At 38.9% G+C, this 20,462-nt stretch overlaps 1 protein-coding gene across 5 annotated transcripts; it reads left to right on the forward strand.

The window, feature by feature from the left end:
- The first annotated feature begins 576 nt into the window (after positions 1-576).
- On the forward strand, positions 577-18,694 carry LOC137962031 (cyclin-T1-3-like). Of its 5 annotated transcripts, XM_068808738.1 has the most exons (9): positions 577-659; positions 1,585-1,657; positions 4,233-4,317; positions 5,221-5,553; positions 14,638-14,719; positions 16,638-16,772; positions 17,027-17,202; positions 17,299-17,450; positions 17,552-18,694. In XM_068808738.1, the coding sequence occupies exons 4-9, from the start codon at positions 5,315-5,317 to the stop codon at positions 18,541-18,543; spliced, it is 1,776 nt and encodes a 591-aa protein (XP_068664839.1). In that variant the 5' UTR covers positions 577-659; positions 1,585-1,657; positions 4,233-4,317; positions 5,221-5,314; the 3' UTR covers positions 18,544-18,694. The 5 variants fall into 5 exon arrangements, with proteins under 5 accessions (XP_068664839.1, XP_068664841.1, XP_068664838.1 ...); XM_068808740.1 differs by lacking the exon at positions 4,233-4,317; XM_068808739.1 differs by lacking the exon at positions 1,585-1,657 and having other exon boundaries at positions 586-659.
- The last annotated feature ends 1,768 nt before the right edge of the window (positions 18,695-20,462 follow it).

The raw sequence follows: 20,462 nt of genomic DNA on the forward strand, positions 1-20,462 counted from the left end.
TTCGATCTATAAGAGTCTGCATAAGATAATTATCCACGTTTTGACTCCATATGATAATATTTTTATCACTTCTACCACTATCCATTTTCCTCAAACATTGTACACATGAAAATTAAAACTCCAATTTATTTGAAACTTGAAACTATTAAAATTATAAGTCTAACTTAATACCACGTTTTTTTAGTTATTATTTTCCTCCATCTTTCTAGTTGTCTACACTCTTTAAACAGATTTGTTATCAAACACGATCAACTTCTTTAATAAGCTCTAAATTTGGATCAACCCCCGAGATTGTCGACTGACCGCGTCGACTACCGAGTCTGACTCGGTAAACCATGATTGTCAGAGCCTAATCGTCTCCGGAATTTAACTGGGCAACCTCACGTCCCAAACCCTCAATCCGGGTTTGCGCCTCGAGGACGCGCTCACGCGGCGAAACTGGTCCTGGATCGAGTACTCGAGTCTAATATGATTTTGGACACGTGCGCAATACGCACCTGTGCAACCGAAGGGTTTCGCAGGACAGAACACATGCCTCAAATTACACCTCGTGTTGTCTTTCGGTCTCCTCTTCTCTTTGCTCGGCCAGACGCGGCCGTTCTCGTCCCTATCTTGTATTGAATCAGCGACGAGGGAGTGGTGCCTGCCGAAGGAATCAGGTTACCGATGTTCAACTTCCCTTTGTTTCCTTCTTTTGTCGCTTTTTTTTTGTTTCTTTTCAATAGTGTGTTGTTTTTTAATATCTCTTGCTCCTTTCCCCCCCTAAACTTGTTTGAGGACGAACAGTTTCACAAGGTAAAGTATTTTATTTTAAGTAAAAAATGGTACGGGTTCGAGTTTTGTTAGCTTCAGTTTGGGCAATAAACCGACGTGTGATCTCTAGGGTTGCGAACTTCGAGAAGCGGGGTCTTCCGAATAAATTAGGTTACAGTTATTTCAATATCCAGATTGTCTCCTCGGCCTTCCTCTTATCTATTGTTTGAAGTTCCCATTATTGGTTTGCTCTTTTTTCTTCTATTACTTTTTCAAACTGGCATCAGTACAGATTGACAAGTTACCTTGTTTTCTTTGTGAGTCTCGTAATCTTCCCCTTGGGCCAATAACAATAGCTATAATCTCTAGGGTTGAGAACTTTCTGGATTTCTGTTTGAATAGGATCCATGACTTATGTAGAATTTGTGCTGGAAAGTTTTGAAGGTTTTCCAAATTTTCTGGGTTGTTGTCGACCATGTTTTTTTTGTAGGTTTTGAGTCTCTATAAGCGTTTATTTTTATCTGTCAGTTCTATTAGTAATGCTGACGTGTACAACAGGCTTAATTTTGGTGTCAACGATGATTGATCTAGATCTAGTCGTTCCGGGAATTGTGTGTTTTTTTTCTTTGGATGGTTAACATATTTGTAAGGTTTTTGGGCCAAGACAAATACTGCTTTGCTACTTCAATCAATGCTTGATAATGCTTATTGTGGCAGTTTTCTTATGGTTGTAGTTTGGACTTTAATATTCTTTTTGTTAAAGTTGGGCTGTTGGGCTGGTTCCCTCTAAAATGACTGGCTAAGTTAGAGACCTCTTCCCAACTAATGCAGGATTATTCTCCAGCACACAGTATCTTTGACTTCACATCACATGACTGAGATATGGTGCATGTTCAACTATAGAGTAAGGGACTTTCTACCGACCTACTCTCCTTCTCATGTCCAAACCTAATCAGATAACATGACTCTAGATGTGGATGGCGTATACACTTGATCTGTATGAACACACTTAGTGGTCGCGTGGAACACAATTACCTGTTTGTGTTGGCTCTGAGATGATGTTAAAGTTGGGCTGGTTCCTTAAAAAATGACTAGCTGAAGTTAAGATGTCTCTTTTCCATTAATTAGCTTAGTATTTCTATAAGCCCAAAGTAATGTGGGATATTCCCTCACATATAGCAACTCTCACTTTACATAGAGGCGTGGACCATGTACAACTATAGAGTGGGGAAATTTTTACCCACCGACACTCTTCCATCGGTAGATTGTCATTATGCATTCTCTACTCATGGTTTGTTTGTTAAGGGCCAAAAATACCATGCTTTTTGGTATCTTACGTTAGACTGGTGCAGACATGAAGAGCTTGGGTCATCCTGGGCAGCTCTCACTCTAGTCATGTGACTTCGTACTCATGTAGAACTCTATGTTTCCAATTAACAGAACAAATATACGTCATGGACATCATATTTTCCCAGGATGCATTTGCTCTATGTTGGTGCACTTTTGTTTGTATTATACTCAATAGGAATCAGATGCATATCTTAATTTTTTTTTGAAATTTTATACTTAAGTGCTGGCATCCTATTTGTATAAGCCAGGACAACTTATATAAAATTTTTTGTTATCTGATTTTTTTAACTTTCTCAGAAATTTTCAGGAGGAAATATATATTTTTTTAGTAATGTTTTCTAGAGGAAATATGGGTGGAAAGTTGAGAGCATGCGTGGAATTAGGTTAGGAATGTGGGTAAATGCAGTCAAGGGTCTGGAAATTTCTTAAAGAAGACAAATAAAAATGGAGTGCTTGAGGCAAATTCTGGATGACCTCCTTTTGGTCTCCCGCTTCCTTATAAATGTATGGAATTTTATTCACTTGGCCACCTTACCCTTCTCTACTAGGAGTTGATTTATGAGTTAGACTATGTCACAGGAATGAATCCTATCATTCCACCACCTCTAGTCATGAAGCTTGGCTCAAGGTTCTTACAACTGACACTCATTTCCCGCTGACACAAATGTAAACAGAAGCAGTCCAAAGTAATGCGATCAAACTATGCTATAATTCAAAAGCAGATAATAGCACACCCCACCTAGCTACCCATTATTCAAGGCTTTACAAAAATGAAGAAATAAGAACTAGAGTCATGGTGTGAAATAGGGATAATAAATAATCTACATTTAAAAAAAAGGGATAATAAATAATCTCATCATTTATAGCCCCATCTTGTTGCTTTGATCTCCTCCTGTATCCGCCACACATGGAGCTAGAATCCCGCATGAGTAGATTTTGTCTTGAATTGGTTATCAAGTGTAAAACTGTATAAAACAATTGTAGTGTTATCTAGTTCTTCTGGCCTCCATTTCTTTATGTCTACTTCGTGAAAGGTGTATTAGGAGACTGATCACTTGTTCTCCTCCTGAAACTCTTGGCTTTCTGAACTATGTTTGTGCTTGCAAGAGTGAATGCAACATGGCTGTTGCTAGGTTCCACTTCTTTCACCTGCTTGAATTCTTACTTTTGCAATCTGGCTGTGCCTTGTACACTAACTGAGTGCAAAGACCAACCCCAGCATCTGTTTTCACTCTTCCACTGAGCTAGTTGACTTTCCTTTAACCATCTTCAGCTCATCCTTCACATTTTCAAGCAACTTTTGTTCAAAGGTCATGTGTGTGAGCTGTCATTTTGCTCTTCCATCTTCTTTTTAAGACTGACCTCTTGTTCCTCTTATCTTTATCGTATATCTGTCTATTTGCTCTTCCATATAAACTGGTCATCTTGTTCTGCTATTTGCTCCAAAATGTACCCTTGAATTTCTTGAATTTCCTTGTCGACATTTTTGCTGCTTGCATCGACTCCCTTGTTTTATTTTCTTGTTTGGTGGCAGTCACACTGTTTCCAACATTGAAGATTAATTTTCCAACTATTAAAAAGCTTATTTTCCCCAAAATCTCCTGTTTGGAAGACTTTGATGAAACACCTTGCTCGAGTTCTGCATTTTTTTACTCTTCTACTTCTCTTCAATGATATCTAACCACTCTACTACTGCTTCTCTGTACCTTAGAGGCACTCTCAGTTTTAACTGATGGTCCTTGCCCTGTTCACCATGCCTCCCTTCACCTGGTGTGCTGTAATTTTGACTGTCTCTTATCCCCTTCTTAGTCCCCTTCTTAGTCTTCAACTTTCTTTTAGATCCGCTTCCAAAGTTCACCACTAGTGTTGTATAACTTCCATTTATTTACAGCCTCTCCTACTGAATTTCTCTTGCAAATTTTTGTGAGCACCTAGAATACCTGTTTGAAGTTCTTCCAGGTTTATTTTCTGTTGTGAAATGAGTCACTCTCCTTCTCAAGCATAAATTCCAAGAAGGAAATAACCTCTACTTACCTCCTTTAACCCTGACGAATTCCAAGAAGTGAATAACCTCTACTTACCTCATTAAATTCTATTCTAATGCTGTGCCTATCTTTTTGTTGCTGCAGGTTACTTTGTTCAAACTAATAGGCGCTGCTTTATCTGGTGCTCTCACCATTTATACCAACCTTCTTTTGTTCTCCTCTTGAGTTGGTCTGTCTCTCTGGAACTTGTCATCTCTTACCTCAGACCAGTCCTGATCTAACTGCTTCAATACCACTTGATAAAGAACAGCTTGTTATGTGATTGTTTTTAGGTTGTGCAGTAATTTCCTTAGCAGAAATAGGGGTGGTGAGATGAGAAATAATGTGACCAACCTTCTTTTGTTCTCCTCTTGACTTGGTCTCTCTCTGGAACTTATTATCTCTCACCTCAGACCAGTCCTGATCTAACGGCTCCAATGCCACTTGATAAAGAACAGCTTGTTATGTGATTGTTTTTAGGTTGTGCAGTAATTTCCCTAGCAGAAATAAGGGTGGTGAGATGAGAAATAATGTGCAGTCAGGATATAAATGTGGATGGATGCAGTCCTTTATGAGGGGGCTGGAAACTCCTAGAAATCAGATAAAGACTGTTTTTTTTTTTTTTTAGGCTATTCTCAATGACCTCCTCTTGATCTCCCACTTTCTTATTAACATCAATCTATAGATCACTTTATCCTTTTACTAGTTACATGATTTATGAATCGACTATGAACTCATAGAGTGAATGTATCTTCAACAGGTAGAGTGCTTTTTTTTTTTAAACATTCTACTGCAATTACTATAGATTGATATACTGTATTTTACACCTTTTTCTCAAAAAAAAATTATAGATTGATATACTGTATTATCTGGAAATATTACTTCTGCTGATTCTGTTAGAAACTGGTCAATAGGCTGGTGGGCACTGTGAACAAATGGCATTCTATGCCTGTAAACAAATGTATCAAACTGGTTTCTTTCTCTGCTTGATGTATGAATAATTATATTGACAATATACTTTTTTTCAATCCTTATTTTTATCCTAGCATATTAACTCGTATTATATCCCTTACTGATGCTGTCTAATGGACAGGAATTCTTGCATTGATGGCTCATTAAATGAGAAAGCTGAGTTTTAGCTAGGCCCCTTGTGGATATTTTATTTTAGTTCAAAGTAAAATATTTACATGGCTGGAATGTTATCTGGGGATGCTTCACATCATGGGATGATGGACAGTGGGGCTCTTGGTATTTCCCATGACAAGGTGGAGGTCCATGACTGCCCTGGTTCTGGTTGGTACTTTTTAAGGAAGTATATTGAAGAAAATTCTCCATCTAGGAGAGATGGCATTGATTTGAAGAAGGAGACTTATTTTCGCAAATCATACTGCACTTACTTGCAAGACTTAGGCATGAGATTGAAAGTGTAAGTTCCATGCTGATGTCTTTGCTGTATTTATTTGGATGATAGTTAGAAATGGTTATGGATGTGAAAATGTATGACGTAATTCTATGTCTTCTTTCATCAAGTGATATTGACTTCAACTTCTAGAAACCATGGAAATTAAGGTATTGTCATTTCTGCCCTAGTATGGTCAGTTTGTTCCCCTGATTAATTCAGTCAATATGTTGCTTTTAAATGTTAGTGAGTTACTCATTGAGAAGAGAGAGAATATGGTGAACATTTTGGTAGAAAGTAATCAACAATGAGAGAAGATACAAATAGATAAAATACAAAAATGCTAACTACTAATAACACAAACTATTCAAATACAATTGGTGGATAAGACTGGAATATATGAGATACCCAACCACTATCTTCTCAGTTCTAGGAAATTCCTGGGGTTCAAGTTCCATTATAAAGAATTTGAACTTTCAGGTGTTGTTTATTGACTAGCTGTAGTTAGCACAAGAGAAAAATCCACTAAGAAATTCTTCTCAATGGAAGAAAAAAGAATAATGGTGCTCTAACAACCAGAAAGAAAAAACTTTTATTAATCTTCAAATTGGTCTGAAGTTGCTTCAAATATTTATTGATTAAACCAACCATGAACTTGCCAAAATAAGTTAAATATTCAAAATAATTTTTTTGAGGACTAAAACTTCTAATTACAATTGAGTTGTGACTTACTAAATTGAAAAGCACTCACTGGAAAAGAACCAGCAACTATCTGAGATAGGAACTTTCAACAATAGACTTACTAACTTTGAAACTTTCCTAAATTGACCATTAGTAATGAAGACTTGCTAACCAAAAAAATTCCTAAAGAAAACTCCTAATTGGGACTGTAGACAAACTAGGAAACTATTTAAAGTGGAAACATGTTGACTTTCCCTATACAGAAAGTACCAAAATAGAGTACTTTGCTAAAAACAAAACTTTTCAAAAATAGAGACACCTGTAATTCAGTCTTCTTTTTCTTCTTCTTTCTTCTTTTATATATTTTCAATTGTTTTGGATGACTTTCTTCTTCCGCAATCGAATCATGTACTACATCATTCATCCTCTCTTTAAAAGAACTCAGCATTGAGTTCTTTGTTTTAGCTTCATACTCGCTATAATATGGTGATGGAAGTGTGATATTGAATACATAATTGTTCAGTTATTCCAGTTCAGCTTGCTGCCCATTGCGTTGGATAGTGGGAACGAGACTAAAACCCTTATATTCTCATCAATTTCCTTCTCAAAGGCTGTCCGAGAGAGGCATAGAACAGATTTATACTTTTCATGATCCTTTGGCCCCTTAGTAGGCAATGGAGTGAGTTTCATACATCATTTGTCCCCTCGCTAATGAACTCAACCTTGAGTTCTTGGTTTTAGCTTCATACTCGCTATATATGGTGATAGAAGTGTGATATTGAATACATAATGTTCTGTAGTTCCATTTCAGCTGGCTGCCCATTGTACTGGATAGTGGAAATGAGACCAAAACCCTTCTTTTCTTCATCAATTTTCTTCTCAAAGGCTGTATGAGAGAGGCATAGAACATATTTTGACTTTTTATGATCATTTTGCCCCTTAGTAGGCAATAGAGTAAGTTTCTCTCTGCTGACAAAGGAGTAATTGTTTCTCTTGCCATTATGTATCACCTCTCTATCATACTGCCATGGTCTTCCAAGTAAAATAAAAGATTAGGACAACGCCTTCGCTATTTATAATAATTCCTACAATTCTAGTTTTACCTGGATTTCGAAGAGCACACCCATCAAAATTTAGTTTTTAAGACACCACTTAGGAGGAGGAGGGGGGGGGGGGGGGGGGGGGTCCATGCATCAATGGCTGTCGGGCGTGAAGGGATCGACATCTAGGCCTATTGCCTACCAATTACCTTGAATGGGGATGTCTCTCTGGCACTTCGATTCCTTTTTGGTATGAATCCAGGTTGTAATCTGACCAAATATATGGAGGGTGACTTCCTCAATACTTGCTGCTAAATTTTCAATTGCTTTGCTCCATCCACAAACCCCAAAAAATATGCGCAACACACACCGAAAAAGGAGGCGTGGGAGCTGCGCACCTTTGCTCATCTTGCTGGCAGCAATGAGGGCGTTTGGAACACAAAAAATGAATCCCAATCATTTTGAAGAAGTTGGTCCATACCTTCCAAGTGAACAAGTAGTGTAAAAGAAGGTGGCTAATGTTCTCTTCCTCTATAGCACAAAAAGCGCACTTGATGTTTGAGGGGGGGGGGGGGTAATTTCCTCGTCGTCTAAGATTGTTTTTGTTTTTGAGGAAAGGTGATTTTATTAAGAGAAAGAACCAAAGGAAACAAAAAAGGGGGAGCTAACCCCTAACAACAAGATATTGCTAGGAAGCGCCCTATTTGGTCGACCATTCGACCACAAAATTTGCTAATCTCGGGAATATGAGACCAAAAACAATCAAACAAACCAAAGCTAGGTTTTTAATTTCCTCCCCTTTTTTTTTATCAATATACGCACTTTCAAAAAAAAAAAAATCAAATAAGCTGACACAATTTCCATAATTTCAAAAAAAATGTCCCAATGATGCCACGGTGGTGTTAAGGATTGCTCACACCAACCGATCACTACCTTAGAATCTCCCTCAATGTGAATAGCCAACATCAGTGATCGTGGAAAACACGGAGCCCATTAAGGAGACCGTGTAGCTCGGCCATTGTGGAGTGGGGTGTGTGAAATTAGGGTTGGTGGGAATATAAGTGTGAGTTATTGTTGGTAGAGTTTGCCTGGTTTGGTTTGTACTAGGTGTGGAGGATTCTGAATCAGGGTGGGGGCTATGTGGTGTTTGGGGAGATGGAGGCGAGGAATTCTCAGTTTCCAAATGATTTACTGATTTGATATTCGAGCTGGGAGTGTGTTGATGGGTTCTGAAAGTTCTGTGGTATAAAAATAGCTAAGGTGGGGACAGGGGAAACGGGATTTCCGCCATTTTGCTCAATGGGGGTCGGGGTTTGGTGTTAGATGTTTAATGAGGCCTCAGCTTCAGTGTGGTCTCCTGCCTCGAGGCTGTTGACTTGGTGGCATAGGGTGGTGAGTTTCGTCTTTTGGTGAGTGTTCAATTAGTTGGATAAGGGACTATTATTGTGGGGTTAACTTGGCTTTTTATTTCGGGGCTGGCATTGTAGGTTTGGTTGGGCTGGTCAAGGGAGGATGTGGACCGGAGAGGCTAGTGTGTTTCCATTTTCTGGGGCATTAGGATGGGTGACAGTGCTGTCAATAGAGAATGGACTGTTGTTTTCTTCCCCAAGAGGAGTTCGGTCTCTCTGGTTATGATGCAGGGCTGGGAAGGTGAGTGTCACGGGTCCTGAAACCTGCACTCTGCCAGTCATGTCAGTGTTGTGGCTGGGAAGGTGGGTGCCACGGGTAGGGAACTTTGAATTTGAAGTTGGAAGTGACGTGATGAGTCACTCTTTTCCATCTCTTCTGAGTTGTTACTTCCATCGGAATGTGATTGAGTGAACTCGTTTTGTATTACACAAGTTGTCCACGGCTGAGTTGGTGGCTCACTGTCTTCTCCTTTCTGATTGATTTTCTTTCTCCACTTGTTTCTTGTCCATGCTAAACTCTTCAAACACAATTTTGATCCAAAATTGTTCATCTCCAATCATTATATTGAGAAATTTATGGCCCTTCTAATGGTTGATTAGGGACTATAAATACTCTCACATAGTCCATTCTGACCATATTGGCAGTGATTTTGTCCTGTTTTCCTGTTCTGCCGAAGGTGTTGGCGAATCTGTGAATAACTGAACCATGCCATAGTTCAGTTGGGACGCCCAGATGCAAATCCATTGGCCATATGATTGTTCCGTGTTGCTTGGTTCCAATCTTGGATGGTTAAGAGCAGGTCATGGCGAAGAGACTCCATACTACATGTGGATGCGTTTCTGCTGCTGTGGAGAAGTGAATAAGTCGTTCCATTCCTCCTGAGTAGGAGCAATGGGGCTTGTGTGAGAGGTGTAGTTGATCAGAAACCCAGTTGGTGATGGCATCACTGTTAGAACTGACAGTTACTGCTGTGGTTATCATGCATATCACTTCTATTGATCAGAGTTTGAGTGGGTAGGACGATAGGGAGTTTTTCTTGCATCTGCCTGGCATTGGACTATCTTGCATTCCCAGCTTGCTTTATGTCGGAAGATTGAAAAGTAAACGATTAACCTTCTTGTCCAAAGTTCCTTTGTTCTAGTTGCAGTGTGGCACTCTTGGATGATGCTATCAAGCTGCTTGATGAAATTGGTGTAGGTTGCCTTTGGAGTACTAAATAAGGATCTTTTATCATCATTCTGCATGGTTACATGGATTTCCTTGCCCATCCAGGCAATTCTCTCCTACATGGGGAGCATAGTGCTGCTGTATCTGTATGAGAAGCGGTACTTTCCTCCTCTCTTGGTGCCATTCCTTTGCCTTCTCTCATTTCTTCTTGCATTTCTTCTCCCAACAATCTGCCGTTCTTCTCCTTGCTCAAGCTGGTTACTGGTTGTTTTATTGTCTTTGTGAGCTTCACATTCCTGCAGCAGTCCCCTCACCGGCTTGCTTCCCTGGATGTTACCAGTTACATATCAGCCGTGTCCTCTCCTCTCCTCTCACTCTCGTTATCGCTTCCGCTCTCACTCATCTCTCAGTCATCTGAACTAAACTCCCATTAGTTATGAACGTTAGACCTTTCTCATTTTGCATGCAGGTGTGCTAGTGAGATTGGATTTGTGGAAACTCATATAGATTTGTAGACCAATGGATTTTATGGAGCGTTCATAAGTAGCTTGAATTCTTATGGGTTGTAAAATCAGTGGTGAGTCTTTTTAAAAAATAAAAAATAAAAATCTGTTGCGAGTTAGATAACAATTTGTATGAAATATTAGAAAAACAATTTGAAAAGGGATGTGTGTTTGTATGAAATATTAGAAAAACAATTTGAAAAGGGATGTGTGGGGGGAGGGCCTCCCTTGACCCTTTTGTCTCCTCCTCTTTGTTGTAAAAGTGGACATCAGCTCCTTTCCCCTCTCTCTAGGTGGAGGAAGGGTCTCCTTCACATCCTTTTCCCCCTAAGTTTGTTACATACAAGAGATAAGAGGCTGACCTGTAAGGTGGACTCTAAATCCCAACAATAAGGGGGTACAAAAAATCCTATTGGATTTTCTAAGTTTGACTTCCAGTTGGGGTTGTGGGGGGGGGGGGGGGGGGGGGGGGTTCCTAGCATGCTACAAGGTTGGGATTTTACTAGTCAGGGACCAAGCCCTGAACATATTCCTAGACTTGTGAAAAATCTTAAATTGTATAGGCAAGCCTCAAAACCCAAAGGTCTGAAAGGTAGTTATTTAAGATCAAATATATGATTTGATTTCCAACCCTCCACCCCCACCCCACCCACACACACACCAAACTCTTCCACATCGTCCTTTCCCCGTTCTTCCATTTTCGGCCCATCCCTACAATAGCCCAACCTTTTTTCTTTCATTAAACACCTTTTAAATAATATATCTTTTCTTTATTTTTGTTAGTTCAGTCTTTTCATTAAAAGCTAAATGCACGAGTCTTGTTCTACTGATGGCCGTTTGGTCTAGTGGTATTCTTCTTACATTAGGTGCGTCAGGTCACGAGTTTGAATCGCATCACGCCCCTCTCAAAAAATAAAATAAAATTAGTCTTGTTCTATTTTCTGCTTGAAATTCTTGTTTCATAAACTACCTTCATGCAAAAGATTTATTTTTTATTTTTAAAACCTCAATTTTCAATATAAAAGTTAAAGTGCTATATGATAATATGTCCCTGCAGGTTGGGGTTAGGGGTGGGCACAAGGTCGAGTTCTGCGGGGAACCCGAAAGACCTGGGGACGGGTTCCATTTTCCACCTTGTGGGTCGGGTATGGGGTTCGAAAAAAAACCTTGCCAGGCTTCGGGTCGGGTTTGGGTTTCACCAAAACCGACTTGCCTGGTTTTATACCCACAAAGTTTTTACTTAAACTTTAAATGACATATTGGTAATTAACAAAGCCACGTGATTTAATAACATTATCTGGGACATTTATGGAAATATTTATGTCAATGACTTTTTAATGGCTTCATGGCAAGCTGATTATCGAAGGCGACTCAAAGATTGTCATCAGCTGGTGTTCAAAAGATAGCTACCCTCCTTGGCGCCACTGGCCAATCACTGATTGTATTGCTAAGATTGTGTTATCTATTCATTGTAATTGGAACCTCGTTCCTAGATTAGCCAATTCTTTGGCTGATAAATTGGCTAAATTCGGAACCTTCCAGCAATCTCTCATTGTTTGGGAAGGTTTCCCCTCTTGTAATCTGCTCATTTGAGCTCTCATAATAAAATTTAGCATCATTTAAAAAAAAAAAATACCCTATTTTTTTAAAATAAACCCTATGCTTCTTTCTTTAAAATGTAGGTATTAAATTTTATGGAAAGGGTATTTATGGAAAAGACAAAAATTGGGCTTCCAAAAAGCTTGATATTTCCCCAAAATCCCTCTTTCGGCTTTCCCTTCGAAACCCAAAATTTCCCCAACCTGCAGCCTGTCCCCTCCCCAGCCTGTTCCGATCGATTTCCCTCTGTCTGTCCCCTCCTCAATCTGTTCCAATCGATTTCATACTGTTCGTCCCCTCCCCAGCTTGCTCCGATCGGTTTCCCATTGTCTGTCCCCTCCCCAACAATAACGCCACCGTTGCTGTTCTTACCCTACCTTCTTATTTCCCTTTCTCCTTCGATCTTTCCCATCACACACCGACTGCATTCACCCTTTCCGTCACATGCCGGCTGGAGAGTCACCGCTGGTTGTCGGTTGTCACAAAAAGGGTAAGTAATATTTGATTTAACTCATTACTCCTCAAATCACGAATTTTATCTTTGATTTAACAGGGTCGGGGACCCGGCGGGTACGAGGCAGGGATGGGGTTGAGGAATTGGGAACGGGGCGTGGACGGGGTTGGTTTACCAACCCCATTCGGGTTTTTTTTCGGGTCTGGGTTTTGGGAAACCTGACCCGATCCGACCCATGCCCACCCCTAGTTGGGGTCAGGAAAAACTTGTCCCGACCCTGAATCTGTGCAGATCTTTACATTCAACCTGTTCTTGTCCCATGCGGAGCACGGCAGGTTCCCATTTAACCTGCCTGGTTGTGCCTTACTGTAATTTTATTAAAATAAAATGAAAAACTACTTCAAACTCCCTTTTCTTGAACTATGTCACAAAATTACAATAGTTTTTTGTTAACTGTTATAGTTATTTATTTGAATAACACAATCCAAATTAGAGTTGTATTTCATGCTCTCCTTCAACATTTAAAGCTATTCAGTCAGAATTTCAGCTCCCCTATCATTGCGGAAGGGGATTCAGCAAATGGGATAAGTTGGGTGTGCCAAAACTTCACCACTCTGGAGACTGCTTGTATGTTTTAGTGAGATTTTGATCTTGTCAGAAGTTTGAAGTCTCTTGACAGAGAATTCCTAGATCTGCCAGTCATATATTGGATTCTGTTGCTAAGGGCTCTCACCAATGTCTTGTTGTTGGGGACGCCTTTCCTCTTGTTTTGTGAAGCCTCATCATGACTCTTTTCCAAAGCAATAGAAATCTTAAAAAATTGAAAATGCAAACTTTTTGTATTATAGTTTTATATAAGCACCCTTGGGCATGAGGTGCAACACTTTTTTCTTGTTTACTTCAAAACTAGAACTTGAGTTGTATTTTGTCCATGAAGAAGTTATTCTAAGTGCTTTTTTTTTTTCTCAAGGTAATAAAATTTTCATTCGATTTAGAGATGCTTGTATTGGTTAATGACCTGATCCATCTTGTTGTATCGTTTTGGCAAAGTGAGGTTACTTTTCCTCCTATTTTCTGGTTGTCGTCATGATTTTATTTTATTTCATTTCTTGTGTTATTATTTTAGTTTTTGAGAAAGCATGAGGAAGCAATCAAGATTCTCGTCTTGGTTTTATTCCTTCCAATGATTTCATTTATAGCCGTGTTTTGCAAATGCAAGTTTGTTAAATGTCAATTGCAAACAAAGAGCTAGAGTCCTGCAGTTACTTTGCTTGTCATGAAGTACATCATAGTTTTAGTGCCCCAGACAGGTATCATTTTTTTCCTGCATCTCTCTCTCTCTCTCTCTCTCTCTCTCTCTCTCTCTCTCTCTCTTAAAATGTTTAGACCATGTATTCTATTGATCAGAAGTCAGTGTTCATGTTATATATTAAAAAATGTGACATCTGGTCAAATTTAATTACCTTTTTTGGTTGTAGTATGCATGGATTGCTTTACCCTTTTTGGGTTTGTTGTGTGTCAGGATTGGTTTGGGGTTGACCTTTACATTCCATGACTGTTGTCAGTTGCAAGCAATGTGTTTCACACTTCTTGTAAGTTTGCATCTTAGGTTCATTCTTCACATGGATGGGAAGTAATCTACCTTGGTGCATATGTTTTGTGTGGAATTTAGTTTTTTGTTGCTTGGTCTCAAGCTCACAATTAATTTTGTGCAGTTATTATAATCTTTTTCTAAAAGCAATTATTATTACAATAGTCCTTTCAATGTGAAAGGCATATTTTCGTCAGTACCTTAGCGCTTCATATCTGAAGGAGCAAATAAGGTGAAGAAAAGAGAAGAATAGAGGAAAATCAAGTAGACGACAACATAAGGAGATGTTGTGTTGATCAGTTCGAGCTGTTGGTCTTTAATTTATAATGCAGAAAGTCGATTCCAAATTGCAATCAATATTCAGTAAAAACCGGGGTAAAAAGTTGTAATGTAGAGTGAGTGAACAATGTACTCAAAAGTGTCGTGTTCTAAGTTATCATAAAACTGTCTAAGTCTAACGTTGCTCTAATCGCAAAAATAAAACAATAAAAAAATTATCTGCATTCAAAGTACTCTTTATATTTTAATTATTTGCCGTTCACTAAATATTTTGTATTTTGTTTTGTTTCTTTTTGCTGCTTTTATGTGTGATTGTTCCTAAAATGCTTCCTATTCTCCTATTTCTTCCTTATGCATCAACATGATGACTTTTTGATTTTAATGCAGGCCCCAGGTAACAATTGCTACAGCTATAGTATTTTGTCATCGATTTTTTCTTCGTCAATCTCATGCCAAAAATGACAGAAATGTGAGATGTGCCCCTTTAACTTCTATGCTCAGTCAAGTTGGAACAATCTGTTTTATGATTTTATTATGATCTTCAAATCTTGCTTTTTAAGATTTACTATGACATCACACTTATTTTTTGGATGAACCTTGTGGAAGATTTTGATGTTTATAGGTGCTGTCACCAGTGGGAACTGGAAAAAAACATTTTTTTTGCTATCCTCTTTGATCAAAGCATCTTACTGAGTGGATTGTATCTCCCCTTGGTCCAGAGGAAACCCTGGTCTTACTAGTATTGTAATGCGAACAGGGTTTTGCAAGGTGAAAAGAAAAGAAAACAGTCAAGTTGTATTGCTAGATTACTGTTCAAAGAAAAAAAAGAAGAAAGTACCCTCAGTGAGTGGATGTTTTCTGTGTGAGGAAAAAGATAAAGGTGGGATGGTATCAAGAGGATGATACAACCCTAATGGATCTTTATATCAAAAGAAAAGCACCAGCTGCAACAATTTGGTTTCAGTTGGATACAAACGCTGAAAAGTTTGAAAAGACAATGGAGAGCTTCTTCAAGGATAAGAGGAAATTCTTCAAAACTCTGTTTCTTAACTCAAATTGAACAAAGATCTGTCTTCTCCATGGTCTAATGGGGTTTATATAGTACTCAAACTCATCATGAGTCACCCTAAACCCTAAAGCCAAAAGAATTTAAGTTCTACCTTAATTTGGACTTTCCTAGCTTAAAGTTCATAAAACAGGGAAGTTGGTTTGTACAGTAATTTACACTGCTCCTTAGGCCATATGTGTAGGTCAAAGTTCTATGGCCATGCACATTATGCTAAATTAAGTAAGCTTACTAGCAAAAGATGTTGCACTTGTAGGGTGACTCATAGTGAGAAAATTATAGTGTTTTCTTTGGAAACTGTCTAAACTAAGAAAGTTCCTTGCAAATTTGGAAAATTGATGCTTCTGGTGCCTTTATGCTCAACTTGTGCCAAAACTTAGGTGGCGATGAACTCAATTCTCATTCATCATAACAAGCTAACTTGGTATGGAATACTGTTTCCCCTTATCATTTTAAATTAAAAACAGAGTATGTATGGATAGCTAACATACTCAAATCCTTAATTGGAAAAAAAAACTTAAAATCTTTTGATTGTTGACAGAAGGCTACATTGAATCCTTTAATCTTGAAGGGAGACGTCATATTATGGTTTGTTTGAGGGAAATGACTCCTTGGAGCTCCATGTCTTATGGGAATTCTGGATATTGTTCCCTGGCATCATTTTTTTTTTTTATGAAGAAATATTGTTCCCTGGCATCTATTTCTTGGTTATGTGTACCTCAGTAATCTTGGTCACGGATTCCTTTTCTTGGGGAAGGGGTTCTGGTCAATGCCTTGTTGTGAACAATCTCCTTCTGGATTAGTCATGTTTGTGGAGTTTCTCTTTTGCTGATCCTGTGTTTTTTCTTTGTTTCTTTTTCCTTTGTTGTTTATTTGGTTTGTGTCCTTTCTGGGCAGTTGTTTGTGTGCTCATTTGTTCTTCATAACAAAATAAATCTACCTTCCCCCCCAAAAAAAATAGTTGTTGACTTGACTACTTTATAAAAAAACCAGCAGAAGAGTTGGTCGATGTGAAGATGTCATTGAGTTGGTATTTTTTGCTGGTACTCCCCATTTCGGTGGGGTTCAGCATCATGATAATAAACGATGACATCTATAAAATACCCTGATGAGAAGGTCGGTGCATGTTAAAAGATACTTTTAAATCAATTACACCATTTGTTTTTCCAAGTAACTGCTGTTATTACGTTCGAAAAAAAAATTGCATGTTATACATTTAGCTGGGTTAGTAAAGTGAGATTGTTGTCTTCTGTGGAAAAATGTTGTTTTCTTTCTTTGCCAGATCCTCGTCAATAATTTTATTTCAACATTTACTCTGCAGACCATCGCGACAGTGTGCATGTTCCTTGCAGGTAAAGTGGAAGAAACACCTCACCCTCTTAAGGATGTTATTCTTGTTTCATATGAGATCATCCACAAAAAGGATCCTGCTGCTGTGCAGAGAATAAAACAGAAGGTATTCTTTATTTCTCATGTTTATTTGTATTTACGTTTACATGAACTCACTTTTCTTGTCTTTGAAGGAGCTCAATTTGTAGGACTAGATTTTCCATGATGGATACTGCTATAGTTTCAAATTCTTTCAAGTATTTTTTAAAATTTCCTGAAATTTTGTACTTTTTATTATGTCATTCAGATTAGTGTCAATGTCATTTCAATTAAAATCTTCCTTGAGCTGCTGTGGCTCTTATTCGGCATCCCCATTTGCAGGAAGTGTATGAACAACAAAAGGAGCTTATTTTGCTGGGGGAAAGACTTGTATTGGCAACTCTTGGATTTGATCTTAATGTGCACCATCCATATAAACCCCTTGTTGAAGCAATAAAGAAATTTAAAGTTGCCCAGAATGCCCTTGCACAAGTTGCATGGAATTTTGTCAATGATGGGTAAGTGGCAATTTGCTTCCGCATATATTGGTTCTAGACTCCTCTTTTTCCCCTTTTTCTTGGTTTGCTTTATCAAGTTGTTAGTGTGTAATGCAGACTGCGAACATCACTCTGCCTGCAATTCAAACCTCAGCATACTGCAGCAGGGGCCATATTCCTTGCTGCTAAATTTCTCAAAGTAAAGCTTCCTTCTGATGGTGAGAAGGTGTGGTGGCAAGAATTTGATGTAAACCCACGACAGTTGGAAGGTTTGTGTTAGATTTTCTATTTTGCCTCTACTTGTTGGCAAACGTGGTTGGAAGGAAAATTCTTCTGAATGCTGACATTTGTTAAATTCCAAACATTACAGAGGTTAGCAATCAGATGCTGGAACTGTATGAACAAAACCGTGCGGCCCCACTGCCATCTTCTCATGTGAGTGAAGTTGATGGGAGTGGTGGTGGGGCTAATAACAACCGTGCTTCAGCTAAGACTCCCGAGCCACCTTCATCAGTCAATGGGTATCCACTAGGAACTGTGAGACATGGTGGAGCTTTGGCAACCCGAGTTGATAATCAAAGTGGGCCTCAAAGTAGTAGCCAAAACAACTGTGACATTTTTGTAAACACAGAGGTGAGCACTCGGGGATGGAATATCAAGGAGGCTGATGGTGAAAATAAGGCAGAGCTACGAGAGCAGCAACCTCTGGAAGATTGGGAAAGGATTGAGGCAGGTGAAATTGCTGAAACCGGGAAGAAGCCCAGCAGTAGTATTTCTGGTCAAAACGAAGGTGGAGGTACAAAAGGGTGCAATGGCGTACCTTCAGATGCCATGAGAAAGATTGACAAGGAAAAGGTGAAGGCAGCACTTGAGAAGCGGAGGAAATCACGTGGTGGGGATATGTCTCGGAAGCCAGATGTGATGGATGACTATGATCTCCTTGAGAGGGAACTGGAAAATGGGGTTGAATTGGCTGTGGCTGAAGATGAGAAAATTAAGCGTGAGAGGACAGAGCAGAAGAGATCCTTGTCTATGATGCCATCATCGTCATACAAATCAGAGACCTGCAACCAGGTAAAATTTGGCACTGACGTTGGTGAGACCGGGATTATTAAAGGGAGATCCGAGTCTTTTGACTTGGCGGATGATCAGCAGAGTGAGCCAGTGGATATAGAGAATAACACAGAGGAGGGGGAGTTGCCTTCATTAGATGCATCTCTGGAATACCATTCCCCTAGGTCAATCAGTCGTAAGAGAAAAGCAGCAGAGATGAGCCCACCTGATAAAGAAGGCAGGCATGATTATTATGGAGTAGAAAGGGATCATCGTAGAAGTTACAGACAGGAGGCTCACCATGTGTGAAGCCTGAACGATTGCATCCGAAATCCTTGTGTTGTGAGAACATAAACTCTCCTGCTGTTGTTTAGAGAATGGTGTAAAAAGTATCATTGAAAAAAATTAATTTATTAACGAAAAGAACTAAAGGAAAAAAATTTGACGTGCAGCAAGAACTTCTTTCCACTTTCGTTTCCTTTTTTGTCTCAAATTTTCAGACTTTGCATGAAATATTCTTTGTTCTCCATTCAGCAAGCATTGTTCCTGCAGTTTGATGCTTGATTGTTGGAGATGTTTTTTTGTTCGACTCGGACATCTCTGACCTCCAAAACCTGACCTATTATACAAGGTGCACTCGGTTACCTGAATTGTGAATAGTTTACTCAAGTAAGAGCTTCGTGGATCTTTCAATTAAAAACAGTGAAAGTTTGTCGATGTACGCAGTCTGTCAGCGTATTTCGATGGTTTGTAGACAATAATCCTCCTTGTTTGTTCTTACCAAATAGTGAAGGAAGAAGACGCTTGAACTGCAAAAAGGGCTCATAAAGGGTCCAATCTGCTAATTGACATTTATATGATGATCTCAAAGGATTCCAAAATCATTGAATTTGGTGCTGGAGTTTTAATGGGTTTGAAAAGTCTTGCACATAGTAGATTCTTTTCAACAATCCTGTTTCTTTTTACTCTTAACCAGATGTTGTCTTCTCTTTAATCCGTTTTTATTGTCAGAAGACTGCAAATTTCTTGTAATCTAGAAAATGGTTGGCTTCACCAGTTCGGATGTAGCGAATGGTTGATCAGCCATCGTGAAGCCGTGATTTCAAAATCAATTCTTTTTTCTTTTGGTCTCAAAAGATTCTACCGTGATGGTCACTTCTCCTACATGCCCATCCTAGCCCTTCAAAACCAAAGGGCATTGTGCTTTAGCTGTAGTGTTTTTTCGCAAAAGACAAGCTTTTGAAGAATGTTTATTATCTTTCTTTTGGCGACTGACAGTGGCTTTTCTTCACTGAATTGATTTCTCGTTTCTGTACCAAAGGCCTCACTAAAGCAGCAACACTGCTGGCATTGCATGGTGATATTAACTTAATTAAGTGCGTGTCACCATCGCCATCATCACCACAATTTGTGTGAGATACTCGACGAGGACAGGTAGGCCCTTGACTGACCCACATTGTCTTCATCCGCTTTTAAAAAATTAATAATCCAGCACTTTGAATTTCAAACCGAGCTTGCATTCATGGCTGCCTGTTACCCCTCTACTTTCTGGGCTTAACTCGAACCAGTTTTTTTTTTTTTTTTAATTTATAACTAAGCCATGCAGAAAGACAAAGCAGAAGAATGATGGGTATGGGTATTGAAAAACATTTTTATTGAATAGTCTGTCAAATTCACTTTAGCTTTTCCAAAGGCTGTTTTCGCTTTAAAAGTTGGTTGACTGTGTACTGTGATCAATTTTTATGGAGGAAGAAATCTGCTTTAGAGCTTGTGTTATTCGAAGGAGCGGACGTGAATGGAGGTGATTTCCCTTATCAAATCAAATTGAATAAGACTCTGGTTTCCTCTTTCCACTAGATAGAGCGATAGAAAAGTGGCTTGGTGGGGAATCCTGTCTCAGAACAGAAGATATGTCGAGCACGCATCTCTATGATCTTTCTCCATTTTCCTCTACTTTTTCTCTTTCTCCCCCACTTTCTCTACTGTTTTTTTTTTGGGTAATGAAGTTTCAGACAAACTGGGTTTCTGTTGAATGCTATTGAATGAAATTAAAAATGTGGCTGCTGAAGCCAAAATGGATGAACAAGGAGAAAGGCTTCCTTATTCTTAACAACAGTTTCAGATAATTTAATCCTTTCGAGGATGAAAGAACCATACTTCGGTGCAAATTGCTTACTTTCATGTAAATTGTTTACAAACATATAAGAGTTGAATGTAAATATTGGAAA

The sequence above is a fragment of the Aristolochia californica genome, unplaced genomic scaffold (assembly GCF_029961685.1).
Source record: "Aristolochia californica isolate CCGP_79_NKW_82.1479 unplaced genomic scaffold, dmAriCali1.0.hap1 SCAF_4, whole genome shotgun sequence".
Classification (NCBI taxonomy): Eukaryota; Viridiplantae; Streptophyta; class Magnoliopsida; order Piperales; family Aristolochiaceae; genus Aristolochia; species Aristolochia californica.

What these genes read in the sequence shown, in the direction of transcription:
- LOC137962031 (XM_068808738.1), top strand. Translation starts at nt 5,315, where the DNA reads ATGGCTGGAATGTTATCTGGGGATGCTTCACATCATGGGATGATGGAC. An exon ending in TTAGGCATGAGATTGAAAGT is followed by an intron (nt 5,554 to 14,637) that starts GTAAGTTCCATG and finishes ATTTTAATGCAG; the next exon opens with GCCCCAGGTAACAATTGCTA. An exon ending in TGGAATTTTGTCAATGATGG is followed by an intron (nt 17,203 to 17,298) that starts GTAAGTGGCAAT and finishes TGTGTAATGCAG; the next exon opens with ACTGCGAACATCACTCTGCC.